The 23,903-nt window shown below is 34.1% G+C and overlaps 1 protein-coding gene across 1 annotated transcript; it reads left to right on the forward strand.

The window, feature by feature from the left end:
• The first annotated feature begins 21,869 nt into the window (after positions 1-21,869).
• On the forward strand, positions 21,870-22,774 carry LOC103263617 (nucleolar protein of 40 kDa-like). Its single transcript, XM_021714059.1, has 2 exons — positions 21,870-22,483; positions 22,606-22,774. Exons 1-2 carry the CDS (start codon positions 22,152-22,154, stop codon positions 22,772-22,774), a joined length of 501 nt encoding a protein of 166 aa, XP_021569734.1. The 5' UTR covers positions 21,870-22,151.
• The last annotated feature ends 1,129 nt before the right edge of the window (positions 22,775-23,903 follow it).

The following is a 23,903-nucleotide window of genomic DNA, read 5'->3' on the forward strand; positions in this document are numbered from 1 at the left end:
TTAACTACAAGTTTAATATAAGCCAAGATAATCTGTTGCAACAGTAGAGAATCAAATAGAAGAATAGGGATAGCAAAATAAAAACCTCACAGACTACAACTTCCTTAGCATCAACTGAAGGGAGGATTTCACTTCTTGTCAGTCTGCAAAAAGATATGGAGTGCCTGTAGTAACACAAAGGACAACTCAGATAAAATAAAAAAATCATGCTTACCCATGAGACTATTGAAGAGCAATGGACTCAAGGAGGACTTGATGAGCTCATTCCCTGAGAAAGGAATAATTCATATGTGAACTGCAAGCCTCAAAGCAGTTTTGGCACAACTTCTGGGTCTGGTCTAGGCCGAAAAGAAGAAAACTTGCCAAAAATTATAAGAACTTGACTTGCTGAGGAAAGGCCAGCTAAGCTATTATTCAAGATGAGGGCTGGCATAAATAATTGTAGTCTTGAAGGCATTCAAATGAAACAATAGTTTGCTTGACCTTACAATTGTCTTTACTTTCCTACCACCATCACCAATTTCACTGAGAAAGTGCCACTAAGGGAAAGGTGAAAAGTAAGAGAATAGAACAAAACAAATTAGATTAAACAGTCTAATGTCAAGCAGTCTGTTATTGAAGTCTCTGGTGAGAGAAGCAACAAAAAAGAACAGAAAACATTCAAATAAGTAATGGTTACACATTTTTTCAAACATTATGAAAAGCGTTAATCTACAAAACTAAGATGTTTAGTTAATCCCAAAAAGAATAAAGCAAGAAAATCACACATAGGTAAATCATGTTCATACTACTGAAAATCCGTAATAAATTCTAAAAATAGTTACAGAAAAAAAGTTACATTATGTACAGGGAAAACAGTAAATGACTTCTTATTAGGAATGAAGAATACCAATAGTTGTGACATCTTTAAAATGATTAAAAGGTAATAACTAAAAAATACCACCATCACTATCAACACCACTACAACCAACAAAGCATCTACATTCTAGAATATAGAATTCTAGAATATCTATATTCAGCAAAAATCACTCTCAAAAAGGAAGATGAAATAAAGACATTTTCAGATAGATGAAATTCAACAGAACATGTGGTGAAAGCTAAATCACAGTATTTTAGAAATAGCACAGAAAGGGATTTTGCTTTGGGTAGAAGATTGGATCCTATGAGAGAAAAGGCATCTTCAAATTCTAAGAGCTTATTATATTACCTGCTTTTAATAGGAATATTTACAATTTCAGTCACCTGATTTTCTATTTCACTACAGTCCAAAAAGCATCTACATCTTTTAGAAATCATCCTCGTTTATCACATTTATCATATTTTATTGTATTCATAATAGCTTCAGGGAGTAAAATATTAATTAATTAAATTATGATCTTTATACTCTGAAGTTGAAGGTGGTCTTATGTCTCATTAAAACTTAAACTTCATTAAAAATTTCAAGTTATGTTAAACTTTGTTATACCCCATCAAATGAAGGTTATTGTCTTTAGTCCTCTTAAACCAGTCTAAAAATAAATAAACTATACTAAGCTGAAAATAGCTAAATTTAAAAAAAAATTCCTTTTATGCTTTTAGGCTCAAAAGACTAGATAAGATAGGTTAATATCAAAAACTAATTAACCTGGGATCATTTAACATCTTTTTTTTCCTGGTTGATGCAATACTAGGTTGTGAAATTAATATGGATTCCATTAAATAATTTTAAACATTGTTAAAATTTGTTAAGCATCATTAATTCAATTAATCATCATAAAGAAAGTAAACAATTACAATTTGTTCAGTTTTTAAGAAAAAATCTTGTTCCATTTTGATAAAATCTACTATGCTCTTGATTGATGTATATTAATATTTATCTCCCTTTAGAACTATTAATGTATTGTCCTTATTTAGAGATGAAGACACTGAATCAACAAAATTGTAAGCATTTTGCATGCCTGCCTATACATCCAATGCCACAGAGAATCATTTAAAATCTATTGTGCTGCTTATAATTTAGAATTTATACCTATACTATTTGTCTATTATCAAATCAATAAAGAATGAATAGATTAAAATGCCAAATAAAGTAATTCCGCATATACAATTACTTGTCACTCAAGAGAAGAAAAGGCATAGCAAAGGGCACTTGAAAGAACCCACAGTTAATTAATTTTTAGTTGGAGTCTCACTCTGTCGCCCAGACTGGAGGGCAGTGACACGCTCACGGCCACTGCAGCCTCGACCTATTGGGCTCAGGCGATCCTTCCACCTCAGCCTTCCAAGTCGCTGGAACCACAGGCATGCACCATCACACCCGGTTAATTTTTCTTGATTTATTGTGATTTATTGTAGAGATGAGGTCTCGCCAAGTTGCCCAGGTGGTCCTGAACCTGTAGGCTCAGGCAATCTTCTCACCTCGGCCTCCCAAAGTGCTGGGATTATAGTCGTGAACCACCACACTCTGCCTTATTTAATGTATTAACAAATAATTTCATTAAAACATGGAATGCTGCTGCTCATGTTCAACTTCATCATCAGATAATACTCACACTGTAAAAGACAGATAACTCAAATTAGTCATTTAGTACCCACGGCCCATCTCTACCAATTTGCAGTAGCAATCTGAAAGCTGTGCAGAAGAGGTAACGTTCTTAGTTCAAATTCTTACACTTTGGTTCCATGATAACTTTCCAGATGCTCCACATAATATCTCTGCCACTCCCACTTTTATTGCTATTGAGCATGGTAGGTAATGAGGCCTGAATGGCAGAGCAACTTAAACTGTAGCCCTTGTCTGCTTTGAAGTCCTTCCTCCATCCAGCCCCCATGCAAAACTGGCTGGAATGTGAATCAGAACAGAAGGCCCAGATATTTTCCAGGTGCATGTTTTCCAATAATCCTAAAAACTCAAATAAACATACTTCTTTCCTGACAGGATATGGTACATGTTTTTCAATAATCCTAAAAACTCAAACAAACATGCTTCTTTCCTGATTGGATATGGCATAATTTCCTCTCATTAAAAAGGATGCCCTAACATACCCCTTTCCCCAAGAACCTGCACAGATGTGGCAGTTTACTTAACTTTTGCAGGGTTCATCTCACATTTTATTGCATGTTTGGGTCTTACAAAGGCAGCTGGGGTATTAGCTACACCCTACCATCAGGTCAAATTCGCATAATGTCATCAATACAATGAACTAGTCTAATAGTCTCTGGACATGATGATCAGGAGCAGACTAGATGACATATTCTCAAGTATGACTGTCAGGAAATTCTACTCTTTCTGAATATGATTATATCCACTGAGAGAAATTCTAAAGAAAGCAACATAGGTGTGTCGAAATATAATTTGAAGCGACAAAATCCTACGCAATATCAAGTATAGTCATATAGCAATGATCTCTGTCTTCTTATTTATTTATTTTTTTTGAGTTGGAGTCTCACTCTGTCTCCCAGACTGGAGTGCAGTAGCGGCTCCCAGCCACTGCAGCCTCGACCTGCTGGGTTCCAGTGATCCTTCCGCCTCAGCCTTCCAAGTAGCTGGAACTACAGGCATGCGCTACCATGCCCGGCTAATTTTTGATTTATTGTACAGAAGAGGTCTCGCCAAGTTGCCCAAGCGGGTCTCGAACTGTCTTCTTAAGAGAGCTAACCCTAAGCTAAAACTCTCCTCACTAATTAAACCTAAGTTTCAATGAGAACTTAACCAAATCAGGAGGGCTAAGTCTATACACTGATAACAGGTTTTTAATCAATTTCTCAATATATTAACTGAAGAATTTGTGATACTGTAACCATATTATTATTATTTTCCTTTTTTCCTTTATTTCAATAGCTTTAGGGGGCACAAATAGTTTTTGGTCTGGGCTCTAAGTGTACCCACCATCTCCACTGTTCACATTGTACCCAACAGGTGATTTTTTTTACCCTCCTCACCTTCCCCTCTGTTCTGAGTCTTTAATGTCCATTACAACATTTTCTATGTCTTCGCTGAGCCTTAGTTTAGCTCCCACTTATAAGTGAGAACACGCGGTGTTTGGTTTTCTGTTCCCGAGTTAGTTCACTTAGTATGATGTTCTTCAATTCAATTCATATTGCTGCAAAAGATATTATTTCATTCTTTTTGATAGCCGAATAGTATTCCATAATGTACGTGTGTGTGTGTGTGTGTGTGTTTATATAATCTCATATTTTCATTATCCACTGTTTGGTTGATGGGCATTTCGGTTAATTCCACATCTTTGCAATAGTGAATTGTGCTATGATGAGCTAGTGGATTAGTGGATGCAGGTATCATTTTCATATAATGACCTCTGTTCCTTTGGGTAGATACCGAGTAGTGAGATTGCTAGATCAAATGGTAGATCACTGTAGCCATATTAAAAATGGATCTCATATAATAAAGTAAGGTGGACATAAAATGACATGTTGATCCATAAGTGATCTAGTATGGTACTGGTTGTCAGCATTTCTTCAATTTGAAACCTTTTAAGGCACATAGAGAATCTGGAGATTTTAAGCTACTGTATGCAAAAGTGAGGAAATAATTACAGGTTGGGTGAAACAGTAACTATGTGTTCAGCAGAATCTGTCTGGATCTCATATCTTAGATCTGCTCTGCTTCTTTCTGAAATACCTGAAGCACACCCTCAATTTTTATTCCAGCAGTTTGGAGCATGAATTCTCTCCATTACTCTCCATAAACCACCAATTGCTATTTGACTCCTTGAGGAATCATATTACAAAGTTAGAATATCTTATGATTTTTCTCTGTGAATTTCAGTAACAGATTCAGCCAGAATCATAAACCCTGTTGTGCAATTTAGACATGTATGCCTTCAGTATCCTCATTATGCCAAAAGAACCCAATCTTGTGCAGTTACCTGATTATGTTCATAATGACAAATGATGGTATTCAGTGCCACACTGTGCAAGAAAAACTCCTTGGTTTTCTAGGTGCCATCTTTCACTCAATTATAGAAACAATCAATCTTAATATCAACCCACTCCAATTTTCCTCTCTGTCTCAGATCGTGAACAGGCTAGTGATCAGAAATAATATCTAATAAGAGAAACATTATGTTCTCAGTTGTAGCATCTAAAAAAAGATACATCTACTTGAATAACTAAAACTATAAATTAAAAAGCTTTTTCTCAAATAGAAATGTCTTTTTATAGCATTTTCTACCATGCTATATGCAGCCCTGAATTAGAGAATTTCTTATAGAAGTAGAATTTTGAAACTTCACTTAACTATCAGCTAAGAATGATTTATAACTAGCATATCAGTTATTCATATGACAATGTTTTTAGGCTACAAGGAGTATGCATACAACTTGTCACATGAGCAGGTCAATTTTTTCATAAGATAAATGTGCTTAACAAATTATCTTCTCATAAAGCAAAGTCAAAATTAAGCTGAAACCTTGCTGAAATACTAAAAGTATGCATTAGGAGAACCCAAAGTAGTTTTTTTTCTGTAGCCTTAAAAACAGTATTTAATGGTTTTACAATCATATGATATTTAATATCATATATTTCTATATAAATTACTCTCTAAGATACCTTTAATATCAATATGCAAAGACTACTGAAAAATGTAGGGAATGTTAAAAGCATTCATAAAATACATTTATTGTTTTAAAAAGTGCTTCTCCTAAGACTGCATCAATGAGTTCTATATTAAATTTTCTTAGTTTTTGCTTCCCAATGATATTTTTTCTAGTACCCCAACGCCACAAGCATAACAAGCCCACTGCAAATCAAAGAATGTTTATTTTAGTTCCAGTCACTAACGCTAAAGCAAAAATTTTAGTCAGGATTTATCTGACTATTTTCAGATGATGCATGAGACAGATGACTTGTATACCTCCCTTAATTTTCCTTCACTATTTTGGCTCTAGTATTGTGAATAAAATCCAAGAATGTCTACATTCAAACAAAATATGTAAAAGAATAACCATCTTACTACCTGAAAAGCCCAGTTAATGGGAAACTTAAATTGTTAACTCCCAATAATTGGGTACAGCTTCTCTAACTACTTGGGAAGAATTGGAAGATTGTAGCACAACACCTGATAGCATGGGTTGAATTGTGTCCCTGTAAAAGGTATATCAAAGTCCAAACACTTGTGACTGTAGCTGTTGCATGCAGCCTAACTTGGAAAGAGGGTCTTTGCAGATGTAATCAAGTTAAGATAAGGTCACATGAATTAGCATGAGCCCTAATCCTATGTGGCTATTATCCTTTAAGAAGAGAAGAGGCCGGGCTCGGTGGTTCAGCCTGTAATCTCAGCACTTTGGGAGGCCAAGACGAGTGCATTGCCTGAGCCCTCGGGTTCGAGACCCGCCCGGGCAGCTTGGCAAGACCTCGTCTCTAAAATTAATAAAAAAATTAGCGCGTGGTAGCGCGCGCTTGTAGTTCTGGCTGCTTGGAAGGCTGAGGCAGAAGGATCGCCAGAGCCAGCAGATGGAGGCTGCGGTGGCCGGGAGCGGCCACTGCACTCCAGTCTGGGCGACAGAGTGAGACTCCAACTAAAAAAAAAAACCCGCCATATAACAATTCAGGTGGAGATTGGAGTGACTCCTCTATAAACCAAGGAGCACCAAGGATTGCTGGCAACTCCAGAAGCTAAAGAAAGGGGTTAAACAGAGACTGCAGAGAGATTATGACCCTGTTGATGCCTTCTATCTTCAAGAACTGTGAGAGAATACGTTTATTTTGTTTTAAGCCAGCCAGTGTATGGTAATTTGTTATTGCAGTCCTCGAAAAAAATAAATCTAAATTTCTACAAGAGGTACTGCTTTCCTTTAAGACACAGGATACCTTTGTTAAAATACAAGTAAACCAGGCACAATGGCTTACACCTGTAATCCCAGGTACTTAAGAGGCTAAGGTGGGTGGATCACTTGAGGTCAGGAGTTTGAGATCAGCCTGGACAACTTAGTGAGAACTTATCTCTAAAAGAATTATTTAAAAAATTAGCAGGACCTGGTGGTGTGGACTTCTAGTCTCAGCTACTCATGAGAATTAAGTGGAAAGATAATTTGAGCATACACGTTCAAGGCCGCAATGAGGTATGATCGCACTACTGCCCTCTAGCCAGGGTGACAGAGCAAAGCCTTATCTCTAAAAAAATATGTGTGTGTCTGTTATTTGAAAGGGCCAACAAGTAATATATTAGCAGTTATTAATGCATCTTCCTGAAAACAATTATCTGAATAAGTAAAACAAAATTAGATACACTCTTGATGAGTATAAGAATTATTACAAAATATGGAAATCTATCCTAAAAGGAGTGATATAGGTGGGGCCTGATCATTTTATTCCCTGTTCATTCACAGGGAAGAAGAGTGATAGCCTATTAACTGGAAAAAAAAAGTATAGGTTAAGTATCAATCAAAGTATTGGAAACATATATGTAATTTGACATTGTATTGAGGTATAGGGCAAAAACATCAAAAATTCTTAAGATAGTCACATTAAGATCAGGATAAAAGGGAATTGGAAAAAGATAAAGAAATTTGTTGCCGCAAATATAGAGAGAGGTTTTAAACATTATAATATTCAATATTTGTCAGTGTTAGAATCAAATGTAGACTAGAGAACATTAACGGAAATAGTGTTCAAAAAATTAACTAAATTATTACTTAACATGTAATATAATAACAATATCAATACAAATGATATGGTTATAAAGAATAAATATTCATATGTTAAGAATGGACCAACTGAAAACTGCAATCATCTGAAATAATTTCTTTTATTTTATCTAATCTCTGCATAAAGCTTTACTGAGATTTTATGGCAGCTATAGTCATTTAAGCAAAAGTCTTTAAGATAGATTACTATAGGAGAAAGCTACCCTGGAAATGAAACTCTTGTCATCTTAATAAGACAGAATGCATAACTATAATTTTAATCTCTCTTGTGAAACACTTTTTATCAAATTAATTTGTTTTGTTATATCCAAATGATGAAAAAGACCATGTGGCGATCCAAACTATTAAGGCATTTCTAAATACAAGCTTAATTGCCTTTGAAACCAAATTTATGCATGATTTAACAAAGTAACTATATTATTAAAAATGTCAGTCTATCCACTACCATAGAGTTTCAAATATACTTTAACTTTCTTAAAGTTTTTCATCCTTTTATATATGGTCTTAGAATTCACAGTACTAAGAAGTAGTTAAAGCTAAGTGGTAAATATATAGACAGTTGGAGGCCACTACAAGTAAATATTATATCATTCATTCAATGTCAAAAAAATTATTCCAAATTTGAAATAGTAAAAAAAGATTATTGGTTTTCTTTCAGTGTGGTGCTGGTCTTAACTGTCTTTTGACTATGCAATGATCACTCCACAGGGACAAGAGTTTATAGTTGTAGATTTTTGTTTGGAGGAGAAGCAAATAGGGTTTGTCCAGTAAAACAGATAACACTAAAGGTTATGGTTTATAAAAGTGTCAGACATAAACATTTTCATATTCAATTCAGAAATCTTACTGTAACATTTCTTTTAATGCTTTATGTATTTCTAGTGTCTTAATGCCTTATGTATTTCTAGTGTCTGAACTAGTCAGAGGGGACTGATGTTTTTACTAATAAGTTAAATAAAATCTTTGATATGGTTCATTTTACATTATATGCGACTCATGTATTTCAGCTTTGAAAATAATAATTTATTTGTTTTGGAGATAACTCACTGAGGTATACAGGTAAACTCACAACAGAGCTTAGTAAACCGTATTGTAGTATACATACCTACTGTGGCTGTTCAAGTTCAGGTATGACTTATTGGCTACTGGAGTGAATTCCAAGTGGCAATCAACTACTAACTTTTTTGACGCTCTAGGGTTTTTTGTTTTGTTTTCCCCTACTGTTTTTGTTGTTGCTTCTTGTTCATGTAGATAATTTATTCCCAATGGTGGTAGCATTACATGGAAATTCAGTTTTGTGGTCTATTTGGTGATCTTGGTCTTATACAAGGGGGACTCAAAAAAACAAGGAATTTATTTATTGAAAAATGTGTTTGTATTTTTACATGTTTAAAACTTCAGTCACCTTCAAAGCACTCACTACTTGATGCAATACACCTATTGAGACACTTTTTCCACTGCTTAAAACAGAATCTGAACTTGTCAATATTGAAGCCTTTTAGTGATTCTACCCTTTTTTTGTTTCACCACATCCACATTAGCAAAACGTTTCTCTTTGAGAACCATTTTTATCTGGGGAAACAACAAAAAAAGTTGCTCAGGGTGATTGGGTGATTAGGAAGGGTGAGTACGGGGATCATGGTGTTTTTGGTCAAAAACTGCTGAACACTCAGTGCAATGTGGTCAGGTTGTGTAAATAATCCATCATGAAATGGGTAAATGTGTTGAAAAACTCTCCAAAAAATTTTTTACAAAAATTTTTTTGAGTTGGAGTCTCACTCTGTCGCCCAGACTGGAGTGCAGTGGTCGCTCCCGGCCACCGCAGCCTCGACCTGCTGGGCTCCGGCGATCCCTCCGCCTCAGCCTTCCGAGTAGCCGGAATTACAGGCGCGCGCTACCACACCCGGCTGATTTTTTTTTTTTTTGATTTATTGTAGAGATGAGGTCTCGCTGCCCAGGCGGGTCTCGAACCCGTGGGCTCAGGCAATGCACTCACCTCAGCCTCCCAAAGGTGCAGGATTATAGGCTGAGCCACCGAGCCCGGCTAAACACAGCCTCTTAAAACAATGCTGGCTGATACATTGCTGCTTATGGTTTTCTAGAACACTTACCTAGCAGGGGAAGCATATATTTCAAGGGGCCTGCCCTCCAAAGATAATTCTGGTATTTTGGCGTCCTGCCTGGTAGATCATAATCTGCCCTTTCTTAAATGAGATATGACAAGATAATTTGGTTTGTTAGCTTTTCTTGTTTGTTTCTTTTTGTCTATTCGTGAGCTCAAAACAATTAAAATTTTATGCCCATTTGGAAGAATGACTCCTTGATTTCTCAACTGGTGAGTCTTGTGCCTTCTCTTTTTACTTTTGATCTTTGTTTGAGCTGTAGAACCGAAGCTCTCAGTTCTCTTTATATCTGTGTTCCTGTTTGTGTTTCTATAAATTTAGAAAAGTATTTACATCTCTTTGACAAATGTGAAGCATTTTTCTACCTCTGGCAGATGTTACAAATTTATAGTAAAATATCTCTTAAGTTAATGGAAATTCAAATTGGTTTATGAAGTATGAATAAGTACTTACATAAATTATCTACTTTTAAAATTCGCTAAAATAAATTTGACTTCTAATATATTAAAATTCTCGACCCTTCACAAAATAATAATCCTTCTTACAGATATTATGTCAAACATATTTTTAAAATCTAAGTTTAAAAAACGAGTCTTTATTTAGCAAATCACATTGATTAATAACTTTAAGAAAAAAGTTCTAATTTCTCAGATTTATTAATGTTAACTACAATACAAAGTTGTTGTTTTTTTTTTTTTAAGATTTAGATTTGTTTCCCCATGAAGTGATTAGTAAATCTGCATTTCATTTACTGGCTTTCTGATCAAATAAACTGGCATTTCTACAATAGGTTTAAACTCATGAAAGATGTAAATCTGTGTTCAACTAAATCGAATCCAATCTGACAGATTTTTTACATAATAGTGTTTATATTTTGTATTTCTTAACCTGAACATAATTTCCAAGTTCCTTGGTATTTTAAAAGTGTTTGTCTAATATTTAGTCAAGATAATTAATGGTCAATCTTTTCATATCTAGATAATGATTACTTAATATAGAATGCTGAATCTTAGTATAAGGCATACATTTAACATATAAATTTGCTTGTTGGTCTTATATGCTATAGAGAATACTGTTGAGTGATTTCAATGAATGTGTTTATCATTTATATCACTTTAAGGAGAGTAAGAAGATGTGGCTGTAGAAAGTTATATGTATTTATAAGTTTTAATATTCTGCAAACATACTTGTATATGGCAGACAGCGTTTACTTCTCTGCCTCTTAGTTTACCCTGAATATACTTTGGTAAGAAGTTACAATGACAGAGAAATAGAATTGTGTCTACTTTTTAAAAAGAAGAGCTTAAAATTTTACTGTCAACTTTTAAAGTAATGCAAATATTATCTTAATGCTTTCTTGCTATAAAATGTTAAATTGACCTTAGAGTCTTACCAAAAGATACCAAAATCCTGCTCTTTATATTACATATAATGTTAGCATTATCAGTGGTTCCATGCTGATGAATAGAATCTCTGCTAATGAACACATTATATAAAATATATATAGTATATAGGAATACTATTCAGCTGTCAAAAATGGAATCATGTCTTTTGCAGCAGTATGGAAAGAACTGGAAGCCATTGTTTTATGTGAAATAACTTAGAAATAGAAAGTCAAATGCCATATGTTTTCACAGGTGCAAGATAAATAGTGTGTACACAAGGACATAGAGCATGAAGTAATAGACACTGAAGACGTGGAAATGTGGGAGCATAGGAGGGGAACAAAGAATAGAAAATGACTTATTGCATCCAGTGTATGTTATTTGGGTGATGGCTACAGTAAAAGTCCAGATCTCATCACTACGTAATATGTCCATATAACAAAACTGTACTTGTACCCCATAAATTTATATAAAAATGTTAGAGCATAGGAAAGAGAAATAAGGTATATCAAGAAGCTGCAATATATAGCTAATAAACTTCAAAGAATGATATAATAAAGAGAATGAGGAGGAGGTGATAATCAAAGTGACAATGGCTCAGAATTTTTCAAAATTGAGAAAGATATATGTCCACAAATTGACAAAACCCATTTAGTGTCCAGAAACATTAATAAAAATAAACATACAACCAGCATAAAGTAATACAATTTATAGCATTAAAATAATGAAAAATATTAAAAACATGTCAAAGTAAAAATATAGATTCCCTGTGCAGAAATAATAAACATATTAAAAGTAGTTTATCTCAGCAACAATTTATCTTGGAAGACAATGGAATAATATCTTCAAAGTACTTAGGGAAAATGTCTTTGAATCTAGATTTCTATGCCCAAACTATTTTTTAAGGCATTTCATAGACATCCAGCTCACCAAGATCAAGACAGAAAAAATAAGACCTCTCTTTAAAAGAAAGCAAAAGCGCTGGGCTTGGTGGCTCAGCCTGTAATCCCGCGCTTTGGGAGGCTGAGGTGAGTGGATTGCCTAAGCCTTCAGGTTCAAGACCCACCTGGGCAACTTGGCGAGACCTCATCTCTACAATAAATAAAAAAATCAGCCAGGCGTGGTAGCGCGTGCCTGTAATTCCGGTTACTTAGAAGGCTGAGGCAGAAGGATTGCCGGAGCCCGGCAGGTCGAGGCTGCAGAGCAGCCACTGCACTCCAGTCTGGGTGACAGAGTGAGACTCCAACTTAAAAAAAAAAAAAAGAAAGCAAAATCAAAGTTAGTCTTCTTTAAACATAGAATCATGTTTAAATAAAAGGAAAGCTATGGTGTAATTCACTAAGATCTAAAGCATTTCCATTGATATAGGCACCATGCTGTGGACTATTTCTCTTCACTGCTAAGAGGAGGTAGGCATTTGGAATATTTACAACACAGAATGTTAAACACAACCTTGTCTTCCCACTAATAAGTTAAAACATCTTAAGACATTGAAAGTTTTCTGCATGATTGAAAGTAACAAGTTTCCTGTGTTGTTTTTCCAACATTTAATGTCCATGATAAAAACTCTCTGTATTTTATTTTTTATTAGTTAGATAAATGTGAACTTGTATGTTTGTTAACATCATTGAAACATTTAGAAAAGTATAAGTCAGAATGTGTGGTTAGTTTTTAATGTATGTAACATTGATTCACTAATTGATTTATTGTAAATATTTCTGGTTTAACTGAAATCAAAATAAAACCACACACAGTGCTGAAATTTAAAACATATATATATTTCATCTCTTTCACACGAGCTATACTTTTTTTATCATTCATATATACAAAGATCTCAATATGATTTATATTATTTGGAACAATATCTTAAAATTTTTTATTTCTTGTTGAAGTTTAAAAACAAGCTTAAATAAATGAACATGTGTCTTAAGTGTTTATTCTTCGATCTACCCACAGATTGTCATTGACAAGATATTTTATCAAGAAGAAAAATAATTTTTCTTCAAAATGAAAAGCTTATGATAGGCTGTTTCTGCCTAGAGTTCTACGCAGAAGAAGTAGAATTTTAGAAACAAAAGTGAGGAAAATATCATGAAACATATTGATAAACTTAATTAAAGGGTTCTAAAAAAAAATATGTGTATATTTCACGTGGTTTGAGATAGGAGGTGGGAGTTCAAAAAAATATTAAAGCTTGTTAAGCCTTTTTTCAGAGACTTTATATGTAGATTAACTTTAGAATGCTTTACTAATACTGCATATTAATGTAAATGTGACTGTTTATCATTAGTAAATATTTAAATAGAAAAAAATTCCTAACTTTTATATCTTTGTGTACATTGAAAATATGTCAATAATATCTTAAATTCTCATATTAAACAATTTAGTATATTCTTCATGTATATATTTACATATGCATGGTAAAAATCAAAATATTATCGAGAAACATACACATCAAATTTATGATAGGTTGTTTCTGAGGTAGGTACCATCAGAAGTGGATGGGGAAGAGGCTTAAGAAAAAATGCTTCCTCTTATGTAGCAGGGCTTTAAGTCATCCTGTTATTTTAGAAGGATAGGGTGAAGTACAATGAAATTACGACTTTCTAACCTATGGGTGATGTGGAGAAAGAAAAGAAAAGGAAAGGAGGATGGCAAAAAACCATTAGACTTGAGTATTTTGAATTTTCATCTCCAGGTTTCCATTGTTCCTTGCAGGGAGGTGCATTGTGGAAAGTTATATAAGTGGATGGCAAAAGCTAGTCTACTACTCCAAGCTGATCTTTCAGGTCCCAAGGAGGAGGCTTTCTTAAGAGTTGCTTAATACCAACTTGGAGCATGGTCAAAAAACCCCAAAAAACAAAACAAAACAAAAAAAACTTGGTAGGTCTTCTTAGCTGGACTTGACATTTCCAGGTGGCTCTTGATTCCTGTATGGTTTGAATTGTGATTTTCATGTAGTGCAGCTTCCATGAGGTCAAGGTTACCCCAAAACTGAGACTGGGGTGGAGGACAACTAGTTTATGATACATTAACAAAATCTCAAGGAGTAACAATTGTTGTGTTTGGTGATTCTTCAAGATAGTCATAATTCCAGGACACAGTGTGAAAGTGAGCCCATATTTGTCATGTGTCATTCTCATGATATGGGGATAGTGAGCAGAAACAGGCAATGACTTCAAATTTTGGCTCAGAATCAGCATAAATCTCTTCTGATCATATTTTATTAGCTAAAACAAGTCAATGACCAAGCCTGAAAATGGAGCAAGAAAATGATCTCTGCCTACAGTTAGACAATAAAAGTATCAGGGCAATGAAGGTAAAACAGAATCAGTTTACTGGGAGGTATATATCAAATGCTTCAAACAATAAATCAATGTACCATAGATAAAAATATCATGGAAAGAACTAGAACAAAATATTAACACAGGCTACCTATCTATGTAACATGGTAACATCAAATCTTAGGGGGCTTATGCATAATGTTTACTTATTCCAAGGAAGTCACCCTGGGTCCAACAAGGAAAGACACTGGTTTATTAAACTCACAGGAGGCACTAATGGTGGCAAGTTGGTAAAGAATCTGCAAAAATCTGCCCTCATCTACAAGAAATTGCACCAGCACCAGTATAGCAAGCAGTTTTATAATCAAAGCAATCAAGTTAATTATTCAAATTGCTATACAGTGTGTATGATTACATTGATTAAGAGTGACAACTACATTGTTTTCAGCTTTGCCTGGTCACCTACATCCCATGACTCATTACTGGGAATATGCATACCCTTCAAGAGACCTGCCTTGGCTAGAGGCTGCTCCCTGAGGGAGGGGAGAAACAGTCCATTTTCTGGACAGCATCTCACACTCTGGATTATGAAATAGAAGGCATTTCACTTTTTAATTTTGCTTATCTTTTTTTGTTAAAATTTCCTACAATTATCATGCATTTATCTCAGGATGTCAGTTTCCTTGACTACCTTAATGAAAATAATAACTCCCCACTTACATTTTACTCTCTATGCCCTTGACCTGCTTATTTCTCTTCATAGTACTTGCTCTTTGTTGTTTAGTTATTTTTTTGTTTATTCCTGTATCTTTTCAGCTACACGTAAGCTGCATGAGTTCCTTTGTTCTGTTCAATGCTCTACTCCAAATAGTTTCTGGCATATTATGGACACTCAATAAATATTTCTGAGTAAAAGAAAACTAGCAATAAATACAATTTAAAATTGATATAATTATTGGGTAGGCAAACTGTTGTTTGTTGAATTGATTAAAGGAAGGGAGTGATTGTGAAATAAATAATAATACTATTTTTTTCTTCCAGTTTGTATCTCAAAGTATGTATGGAACAAATTTTCTCAACACAAATCCTCTCTTTCTTTGGTTTCATTTTGTTTACTCAGAGAATTATTCTTCTCTTACAGTCAGGTACTAGCTGATACTTCTCTACAAGATTTTTATGCCATCTTCCTCCCCTTTTCCTTCTCTCACTTGTTTGCTTTCTTTTGCTTTGATGTAAATCAGGGAACAACATCCAGTATAGCAGATCATCCCCAAAGGGAGGCCAGTCATCACATACCCATTGCTCAGTCTCCTTCTCATCATTTCCTGGGAAAGCTATTGAAAGGTTTTGAAAAAGAGTTCATACGAACTAGTGATTTTTAAAAATGAATCTAAGCATAAAAAGATCAATTTTATTGAACTATGTGAAGAAAGTAAGCACAGAGTATAAGTTTCCTAATTGGAAATAGCTAAGCTCTACATCAGGGCTGTGTCCCAACTTATGGTTGCCACCCTAGGAAAACCAGCAGTTCTCAGCTGCACTGAAAACAACTGGTGAAGGAAAACTGAGTCCCCAAACCCAGTGAAGATATAAAATTTGGCCACAAAATGGAGTCTATCACAAAATTAGATTTCGGGGATGCCAAATTATCATAAACATGACTCTATATATTAATCAAGAAAATGTGGGGGGACTATGTGTCTCTAGACAAAAGTCATCTTTTATTTATAATCTCCCTTGAGGCTTTTTCAGCACATAAAAATACTAAAGCAGGACAGCGCTATCTCCTTATGATTTTGCTATATATAATATTAGTTATACACCTATGTATAATAATATAATAATATAATATAATATAATATAATAATAGTTATACACCTATGTATTGGGAGGCATGAACTGGTAGCATTTGTGCTATCTTTACCACAATATGTACTTGATCTGTCATTTAATTTTTAAAATATATTAACAATTGAAACAAATCTATAAAATTATTTTTTTATCTGAGGTCAAAAATTAATTTATAAGAACTTTTAAAGGATATGTGTTTTGATCTACTGAAAACAGAATCATTTTGGGGTTTTCAATAGTAATAGTTTTTAGCTTGAAAACTGCCAACTGATGACCTGTGGCATTATCAGAACCCGAATGCTGCAGGGATGTTTTAAGACTAAGCATGTTTTCCAGAAAAATGTAAAGGAAAAACAAATGTAATTTTTTGCTGTTGTTGTTGAAATGTTACTTAACACATTATGTGAAAACATCACTATGTATTTCTTTCTAGTCTTCCGGGCAGGATAATTAATCATTAAAAGCATAGAATCTGAAGCCAACTGACACAGTTTAATCTTAACATTAATTCTCAATAGAGGACAGATTTGGTCAGTTACCTAACTTCTGTGTCCATTCGTTTCTGCATTGTTCAAATGAAGGTAATGATAGCATTTAACTCAATAACATGGGATGGAGAACAAAGACTTCAGAATACTAAACAATGAATAGTAAGCACTACATAATTTTAAGCCATTATTAGGTAATAGTAAGAAAAACATTATTAGACAGAAGATTTATTGCATGAAATTGCCCCAGGAACTCTATCCTATTGTTCTGAAAGGGCACTTGGATGTCTGTAAAACACTCAGAAAACAGATTCATAGAAAACTTTAAAGCAATTTAACATATCTAGGAAGACTTTCTTTAAAAAGTTTTATTGTTACTTATTTTTTGAGTACTTTAAAAACTGTCATTTCACTGTCTCTTGTGCTCTATCAATTGTGATGGCAGGTCAGAGGTCTTTGAACTGATATTTTTGTATTTAATGTGTTATTTTTCACTAATTATTTTCAAGATTTTTTTCTTATTTTTCTTCTTGCCTGTTAGGCTAGTATTCTTAGGTGTGGTTTTATTTCTGTTTATCTATTTTGGGATCATTGATTTTTTTCCCTCTATAAATTTAAGTCTTTTACCAAATTTGGAGAAAAATTGCCACTATTTCTTCAAGTATTTATTTCTACCCCATTTTTTCTCTTTCTTTTATTCTGAGATTCAGAATACACACGTTAGACCTTTTGATATTTTCCCATGGAAGAACTGTTCATGTTTTCTTTCAATTTTTTTGTCTCTGTTTTTAAGTGAAATGATTTCTTGAAAATATTGATACACAATAGACATACATATTTTCAAGGTGCATACAATCATTTAATATAGTCATATAATTTATAAAGATCAAATCAGTGTAATTGGGATATCTTTTACCTTAAATGTTTGTCTCTTCTTTACACTATAACATTTGAATTATTATCTTCTAACTATTTTGAAATACATAATAGATTACTGTAAACAACAGTCACCCTACTTATTAATCAAACACTAGGTCTTAGCTCTATCAAACTGTATATCTGTACCTATTAATCAACCTCTCCTAATTTCCTCTTCCCCACTACCCTTTCTGGCCTCTGGTAACCACTAATTTCTCTATCTTTATGAGATCCATGTTTTAAACTCCCACATATGAGAGAGAACATGTGATACTTTTCCTTCTGTGCTTGGCTTATTTCACTTAACATATTGACTTCCAGTTCCATTCAGGTCGTTGCAAATGACAGGGTTTTATTCTTTTTATGGCTGAATAATAGTCCATTATGTCTATGTATATGTGTGTACACACACACACACACACACACACACACACAAACACACACACACACACACACACACACACACACACACCCAGTAGTAGAATTGCTGGATCATATGGTAGTTTTGTTTTTAGGTTTTTGTGAATCCTTTAAATGATTTTCCATAGTAGCTGTACCAGTTTGCATTCCCACCAACAGTGTAAAAGTGTTTCCCTTCCTTTGCATCTTTATCAGCATTCATTATTCCCTATATTTTTTAAAAAGTCATTTTTTTAGATTGAAAAATATAATTTATTTAAAAGTAAATTAGGGAGAGAGAGATTATTAATCTCCCCCCAGGTAGGGGAGGGTACCAAAGCTTAGGAAAACATGACTGGACCAAAGCTTAACAAAAGCATGGCCAATAAAAGTTATTTTAACTGGGGATAGATGATATCTCATTGGGGTTTTCATTTGCATTTCTTTGATGATTAGTGATGTTGAATTTTTCTTCATATACTGCTGATCATTTATATGTCTTCTTTTGAGAAATGTCTAGTCAGATCTTTTGACAAATTTTAATTTTATTATTTTTTTCTATTGAATTGTTTAAGTTCCTTATATTCTGATTATTAATTCCTTGTCAAATGGATAGTTTGCAAATATTTTATCCCATTCTGTAGGTTGCTTCTTCATTGTGTTGATTATTTTACTTTTTGTGTGAATAAGCTTTTCAGTTATTTTAACCTCATCTGTCTGTTTTTGTTTGGGTTGCCTATGCTTTTTAGCTCTTACACAAAAATTATTTGCCCAGAACAATATCTGGAACATTTTCCCAATGTTTCTTCTAGTAGTTTCATAGTTTCAGGTCTTAGATTTAAATCTTTAATCTATTTTGATTTCATTTTTGTATGTGTTGAGAGATAGGGAGTCTATTTTCATTCTTTTGCATCTATGTGTCTGTTTTGATGCCAGTACCATGTTGATTTGATTTCTATAGTTTCATGGTAAATTTTGAAGTTACGTAGTGTGATGTCTCCAGCTTAGTTGTTGTTGTTGTTCAGAATTGTCATGGCTATTTGGGGTCTTTTTTGGTTTCATATAAATTTTGGAATTGTTTTTTCTATTTGTGTGACGAATATCATTGGTATTTTGACAGGGATTACATGGAATCTGTAAATTGCTTTGGGCAGTATTGTCATTGTAACACTGTCCATCTTTCCTATCCATGAGCATGGAATAGCGTTTCAATTTTTTAAAACATCTCCAATATTTTTCATCATTGTTTTATACTTTTACTTGTATAAATCATTCACTTATTTAGATAAATTGGTTTCTGATATTGTATATTATTTATGACTATTGTAAATGGGTGTGCTTTCTTGATTACTTTTTCAGATTGTTCACTGCTGGTATAGTTCAATGCCATTGATTTTTGTATGTTTATTTTGTAACTTCACTAAGTTTATCAGTTCTAACAGTTTTCTGGTGCCATCTTTAGGTTCTTATTTATTTATTTTGTAAAAGATCATGTCATTTGTATAGAAGACAAATTTTAATTCTTCCTTTCTAATGTGAATGCCTTTTATTTCTTTCTCCTTCCTAGTTACTCTGGCCAGGACTTCCAGTATTATGTTAAATAGAAGTAGTGAAAGTGAATACATCCTTGTCTTGTACTATATCTTAGAAAAAAGCTGTCAATTTTTCTCTGTTCACCAAATGTTAGCTGTGCGTTAGTCATATATAGTATTATTATTTCAGGCTATATTCTCTTCATACTCAGTTAGAGGGTTTTTATCATAAAGAAATGTTGAATTTTACTGAATGACTTTTCAGTATATATTGAAATGATTGTATGGTTTTTGTTCTTGGTTCATATAGTTTTGTTCATTTTTGCATGTGTTCATCCATGATATTGGTCTGTAGTTTTCTTTGTTGTATTCTTGTTTTGGTGTCAGGGTAATGCTTCCCTCATAGAATGAGACAAAGACATCACTAAAAAGAAAACTTCATAGCAGTATCTCAATGAAAGACATACTAATGTACAACAAAATAGTAGCAAACCAAATGAAGCCACATATAAAAATGATTATATGCCATGAACAAGTGGGATTTATCCCATGGATAAAAGATTGTTTTAACATATAAAAATTGATTAATATAATACAATATATCGATAGAATAAAACAAAACTCATACGATTACTTCAATACATGAGCAAAAACAATTGACTAAATACAGCATTCCTTGAGGATAACAACACTTAACCAACTTGGAATAGAAGGAAGCGTCTTTAATCTGATAAAGCACTTCTACCAGAAAACAAAACAAAAGCATAAATCTCTCAGGTAACACAAAAAAGTAAAAATCATCCAAACAGGAATGGAAGAATTAAAATTATCTCTATTCACAGATGAGATGATCCTATAAATAGAAAAACCCAAAGAATCCACAAGAAAATTACTAAAGCTAATAAATAATTCAGTAAAGTTTCAGGGTCAAGATAAAACACAAATATCAGTGATGTATTTATACTTCAGCAATAAACAATACAAAAGAGAAATTAAGACATAATTCCATTTATAAAAGCATCTAAAAGAATAAAATGCCTAGAAATAAATAAACAAGGAAATGAAGAAATTAAAGATGACTTAAATTTGTTTATCAGTTTAACAATATCATGCAGTCTTGAGAATTGTAGCTACCTAATGTCTTAAAGCTAGAGTGACTTGTTCTACTTCATTTTCTTTCTAAAAATTTTTTACCTCTTCAAGTTCTCCTGCCTTCCTGCTTAAAATTAAGAATTGTATGTTATGTAATTTTCGAATAATTTTGTCAACATTTTCAAGAAACTTTTCTAAAATTTTGATAGAAATAGCGTTAAGTCAGTATATCATTTTGGAGATAATTGATAGATTTACTATGTTGAGTTTTCTAATTCATTAACATGATTTGTGTTCCATTTATTTAGCTTTTTATTTCTTTTATCAGTGTTTTGTAGTTTTCAGCCTCCAAGTTCTGTACTGTATTGACAGATTTACATCAAAGTGTTCCTTTTTTTTGTGCAGATACAAAGGATATAAATTTAATTTTGACATCTATGTTTTCATTGTTAGAATATAGAAATAGAATTTTTTAAAAATATGTTTTTCTTGTATCTTGTAATGTGTCTGGACTCACTTTTTAATATTAGGATTCTTTGTTGTTGATTCCCTGCAGTTGTCTATGGAATCATGTCATCTTCAAACAGAAACATTTTTCTTCCATTCTAATCTGTATGCTCTCTTTTCCCTTAAAAAAAAAAATCTTACCTTATTGCACTGGGTAGAATTTCTAGTGCCATATTGAATAAGAGTGTTTAGAACAGACATCCTCACTCTGGTCTCAGTACTGGGGGAAAGCATTGTCTTTCTCCATTAAGTATTATGCTACCTATAGGCTTTTTGTAGTTATTCTTTATCAGGTTGGGAAGGTTTCCTATGATTCCTACTTTTCTGAAAGTTTTTAAAAAAATCATGAATTGATGATGAATTTTGTCAAATGCTTTTTTTGTATTACTTATTATGATCATGTGATTTTTTTTCTTCTCAAGGCTGTTGTTATGGTGGATTACCCTGAATGACTTTTTAATATTGAACCAGCCTTTGTTTCTCAGAGTAAATCCCACTTGGTCATGATGTATACTTGTTTCTCTATGTATGCGATTTTATTTGCTAATATTTTATTAAGAATTTTTGTGAGGTCTTGTGAGTGGAAATGCACTGACGGTTTGGCCTTCTGCACAGTGCAGCGGCTGGGGTGTAAGGAACTGACGCCGTCAAACGTGAAGAAACTTTAGTAGAAGAGAAATGGAGAGCCATAGAACATTAAGGATAAATTCAGGAAGGTGTGAGACCATGGAAATCTTGCCTGCTCTCTAAATCATTTTCCAAGGAGAGGTTGCTATCGTGACAGATTGTGGAACCTTTATCAAAATCCCAGACTATGGGAAGCAAGGTCTGGTCCATCCAACTCATATGTCATCCTGTCAGATGGATAAGCCCTTTGGGATAGTAGATTTTGGAGACAAAGTGTGGTGAAGCTTATTGGCTGAGAGATGAAAAATTATAGGATAAAAGTATCCCTCTCCATGAAAGTTGTCAACCAAGGGACTGGGAAAGACCTTGATCCAAACAACATTATCATTGAGCAAGAAGAGAGGCAGAGGCAGATCTTTCAGGATTACACTGGGCAGATTTCCCTCGAGGTTGTCCTGAACACTACAAGCAAGTGTAGCTGTAAAGGCCACTTTGCAAATAATTGTTTCATGAAACCAGGTGGGACCAAATACTCTCTGATACCTGATGAGGTAGACGAGAAAGAGGCAAAGTCTGCAGAATTTGAGAAGCCTGACCCCATGAGGAATTCCAGAAAAAGAAAGAAGTCAGAATCTCATTCTGTCCACCCAGGCTGGAATGCAGAGGCACACTCACAGCCATAGCAGCCTCCACCTGCTGGGCTCAGGCAATCAATCCTTCTTCTGCCTCAGTCTTCCAAATAGCTGGAACTACAGAAAAGAAAAAGAAACATGGAGACAAGAAGTCATCTGACTCTGACAGCTCAGACTCTGAGAGTGATACAAGCAAGACAGCAAAGCACACATCAAAAGACAGCAAGGCAGCAAAGAAGAAAAAGAAGCAGCACAAGAAGCAGCACAGGAGTGACAGTAGAAAAGAGTGAAGGGAACGATTGAGAGTAAGGAACCAGGAACCTTGCGCCTTAAAGTCTTGTTTCCTGGAAAGACTCAATAAGGACAATATGAACTCCCACACCATTACTTTGCTCCCATGGGAAATGGCTTTTCCTCATGCAACAGGCACATTTAGGAATTATTTCCTGATCACTTCTGGCCCCTTTGCAAGTGACCCCTGCAGCTCATTCATTCATACTCCCAACTTCCTTCATTCAGCAGTAGGTCTTATTACTCTCTCCAGTTGTCACTGCCTGAGCTGGATTCCTGTACTGGAGTTCAGGCTAGAGCCACAGGGACAGCTGTGAAGGTGAGTTTGGCTGTAGTTGGAGAACAGATTGGCCCCTTCCTATTGGTCTATCGTGGGCCAATTAGTGGGTGATCTTTGCTATACGCAACAAAGGGACAGAGGGAGTCTGGTAGCAGGAGGGAGAAGATAAGAAGTGGTGCTTTTTCCACTCCCCCTAACATGGTTCTACTGTGCTAGAAGTGATGACAGCCAGTGGCCACAGCCAGAAAATGATCATTTGCATTGTGACTTAGCTTGTGTATTATATTCCATTGGATCACTGAACCAGATAGCTACTTTGTATCTACTATTTTGTGAGTCAGTTGATTCCACGTCAGGCCCTTGCTTAAATTCTGGGCACTGAATGGAAGTGTATGTGTGTGTGTGTGTGTGTGTGTGTGTGTGTGTGTGTGTGTGTGTGTGTTATTGTTGTTATTGTTGTTTTAAAGAATTTTTGCACATATATTTATTTGAAATATTAATATGTAGTATTTTCTTGTTTTTTTTAAATTTTTGTCCTCTGATCAGTCTGGTTTTGATAATAAGGTAATTGGTCTCATAGAATTGAGAAGTTTCTTTCTTTCATGTTCTGGTAGAGCTATGTAGTAGAATTGGCATTAATTCTTTTTTTAAAATGTGGTAGCATTTTCCAGTGAATCCATCTGGACCTCAATATTTCTCTTTTGATTGTTTTATAACTATAAATTGAATTTCTTTTTTGTGGTTGTTTTAAAGATGTGGGGTTTTATTTTAAAGATTAAGGGTTAGGTATACAAATGTTGATTATGCAGGTACCCTTGTTGATGAGGTGTGCCCCTCCCTCCCCTAGC

Source organism: Carlito syrichta, unplaced genomic scaffold (genome assembly GCF_000164805.1).
Source record: "Carlito syrichta isolate Samal-C Ts95f unplaced genomic scaffold, Tarsius_syrichta-2.0.1 Scaffold305187, whole genome shotgun sequence".
Lineage (NCBI taxonomy): Eukaryota > Metazoa > Chordata > Mammalia > Primates > Tarsiidae > Carlito > Carlito syrichta.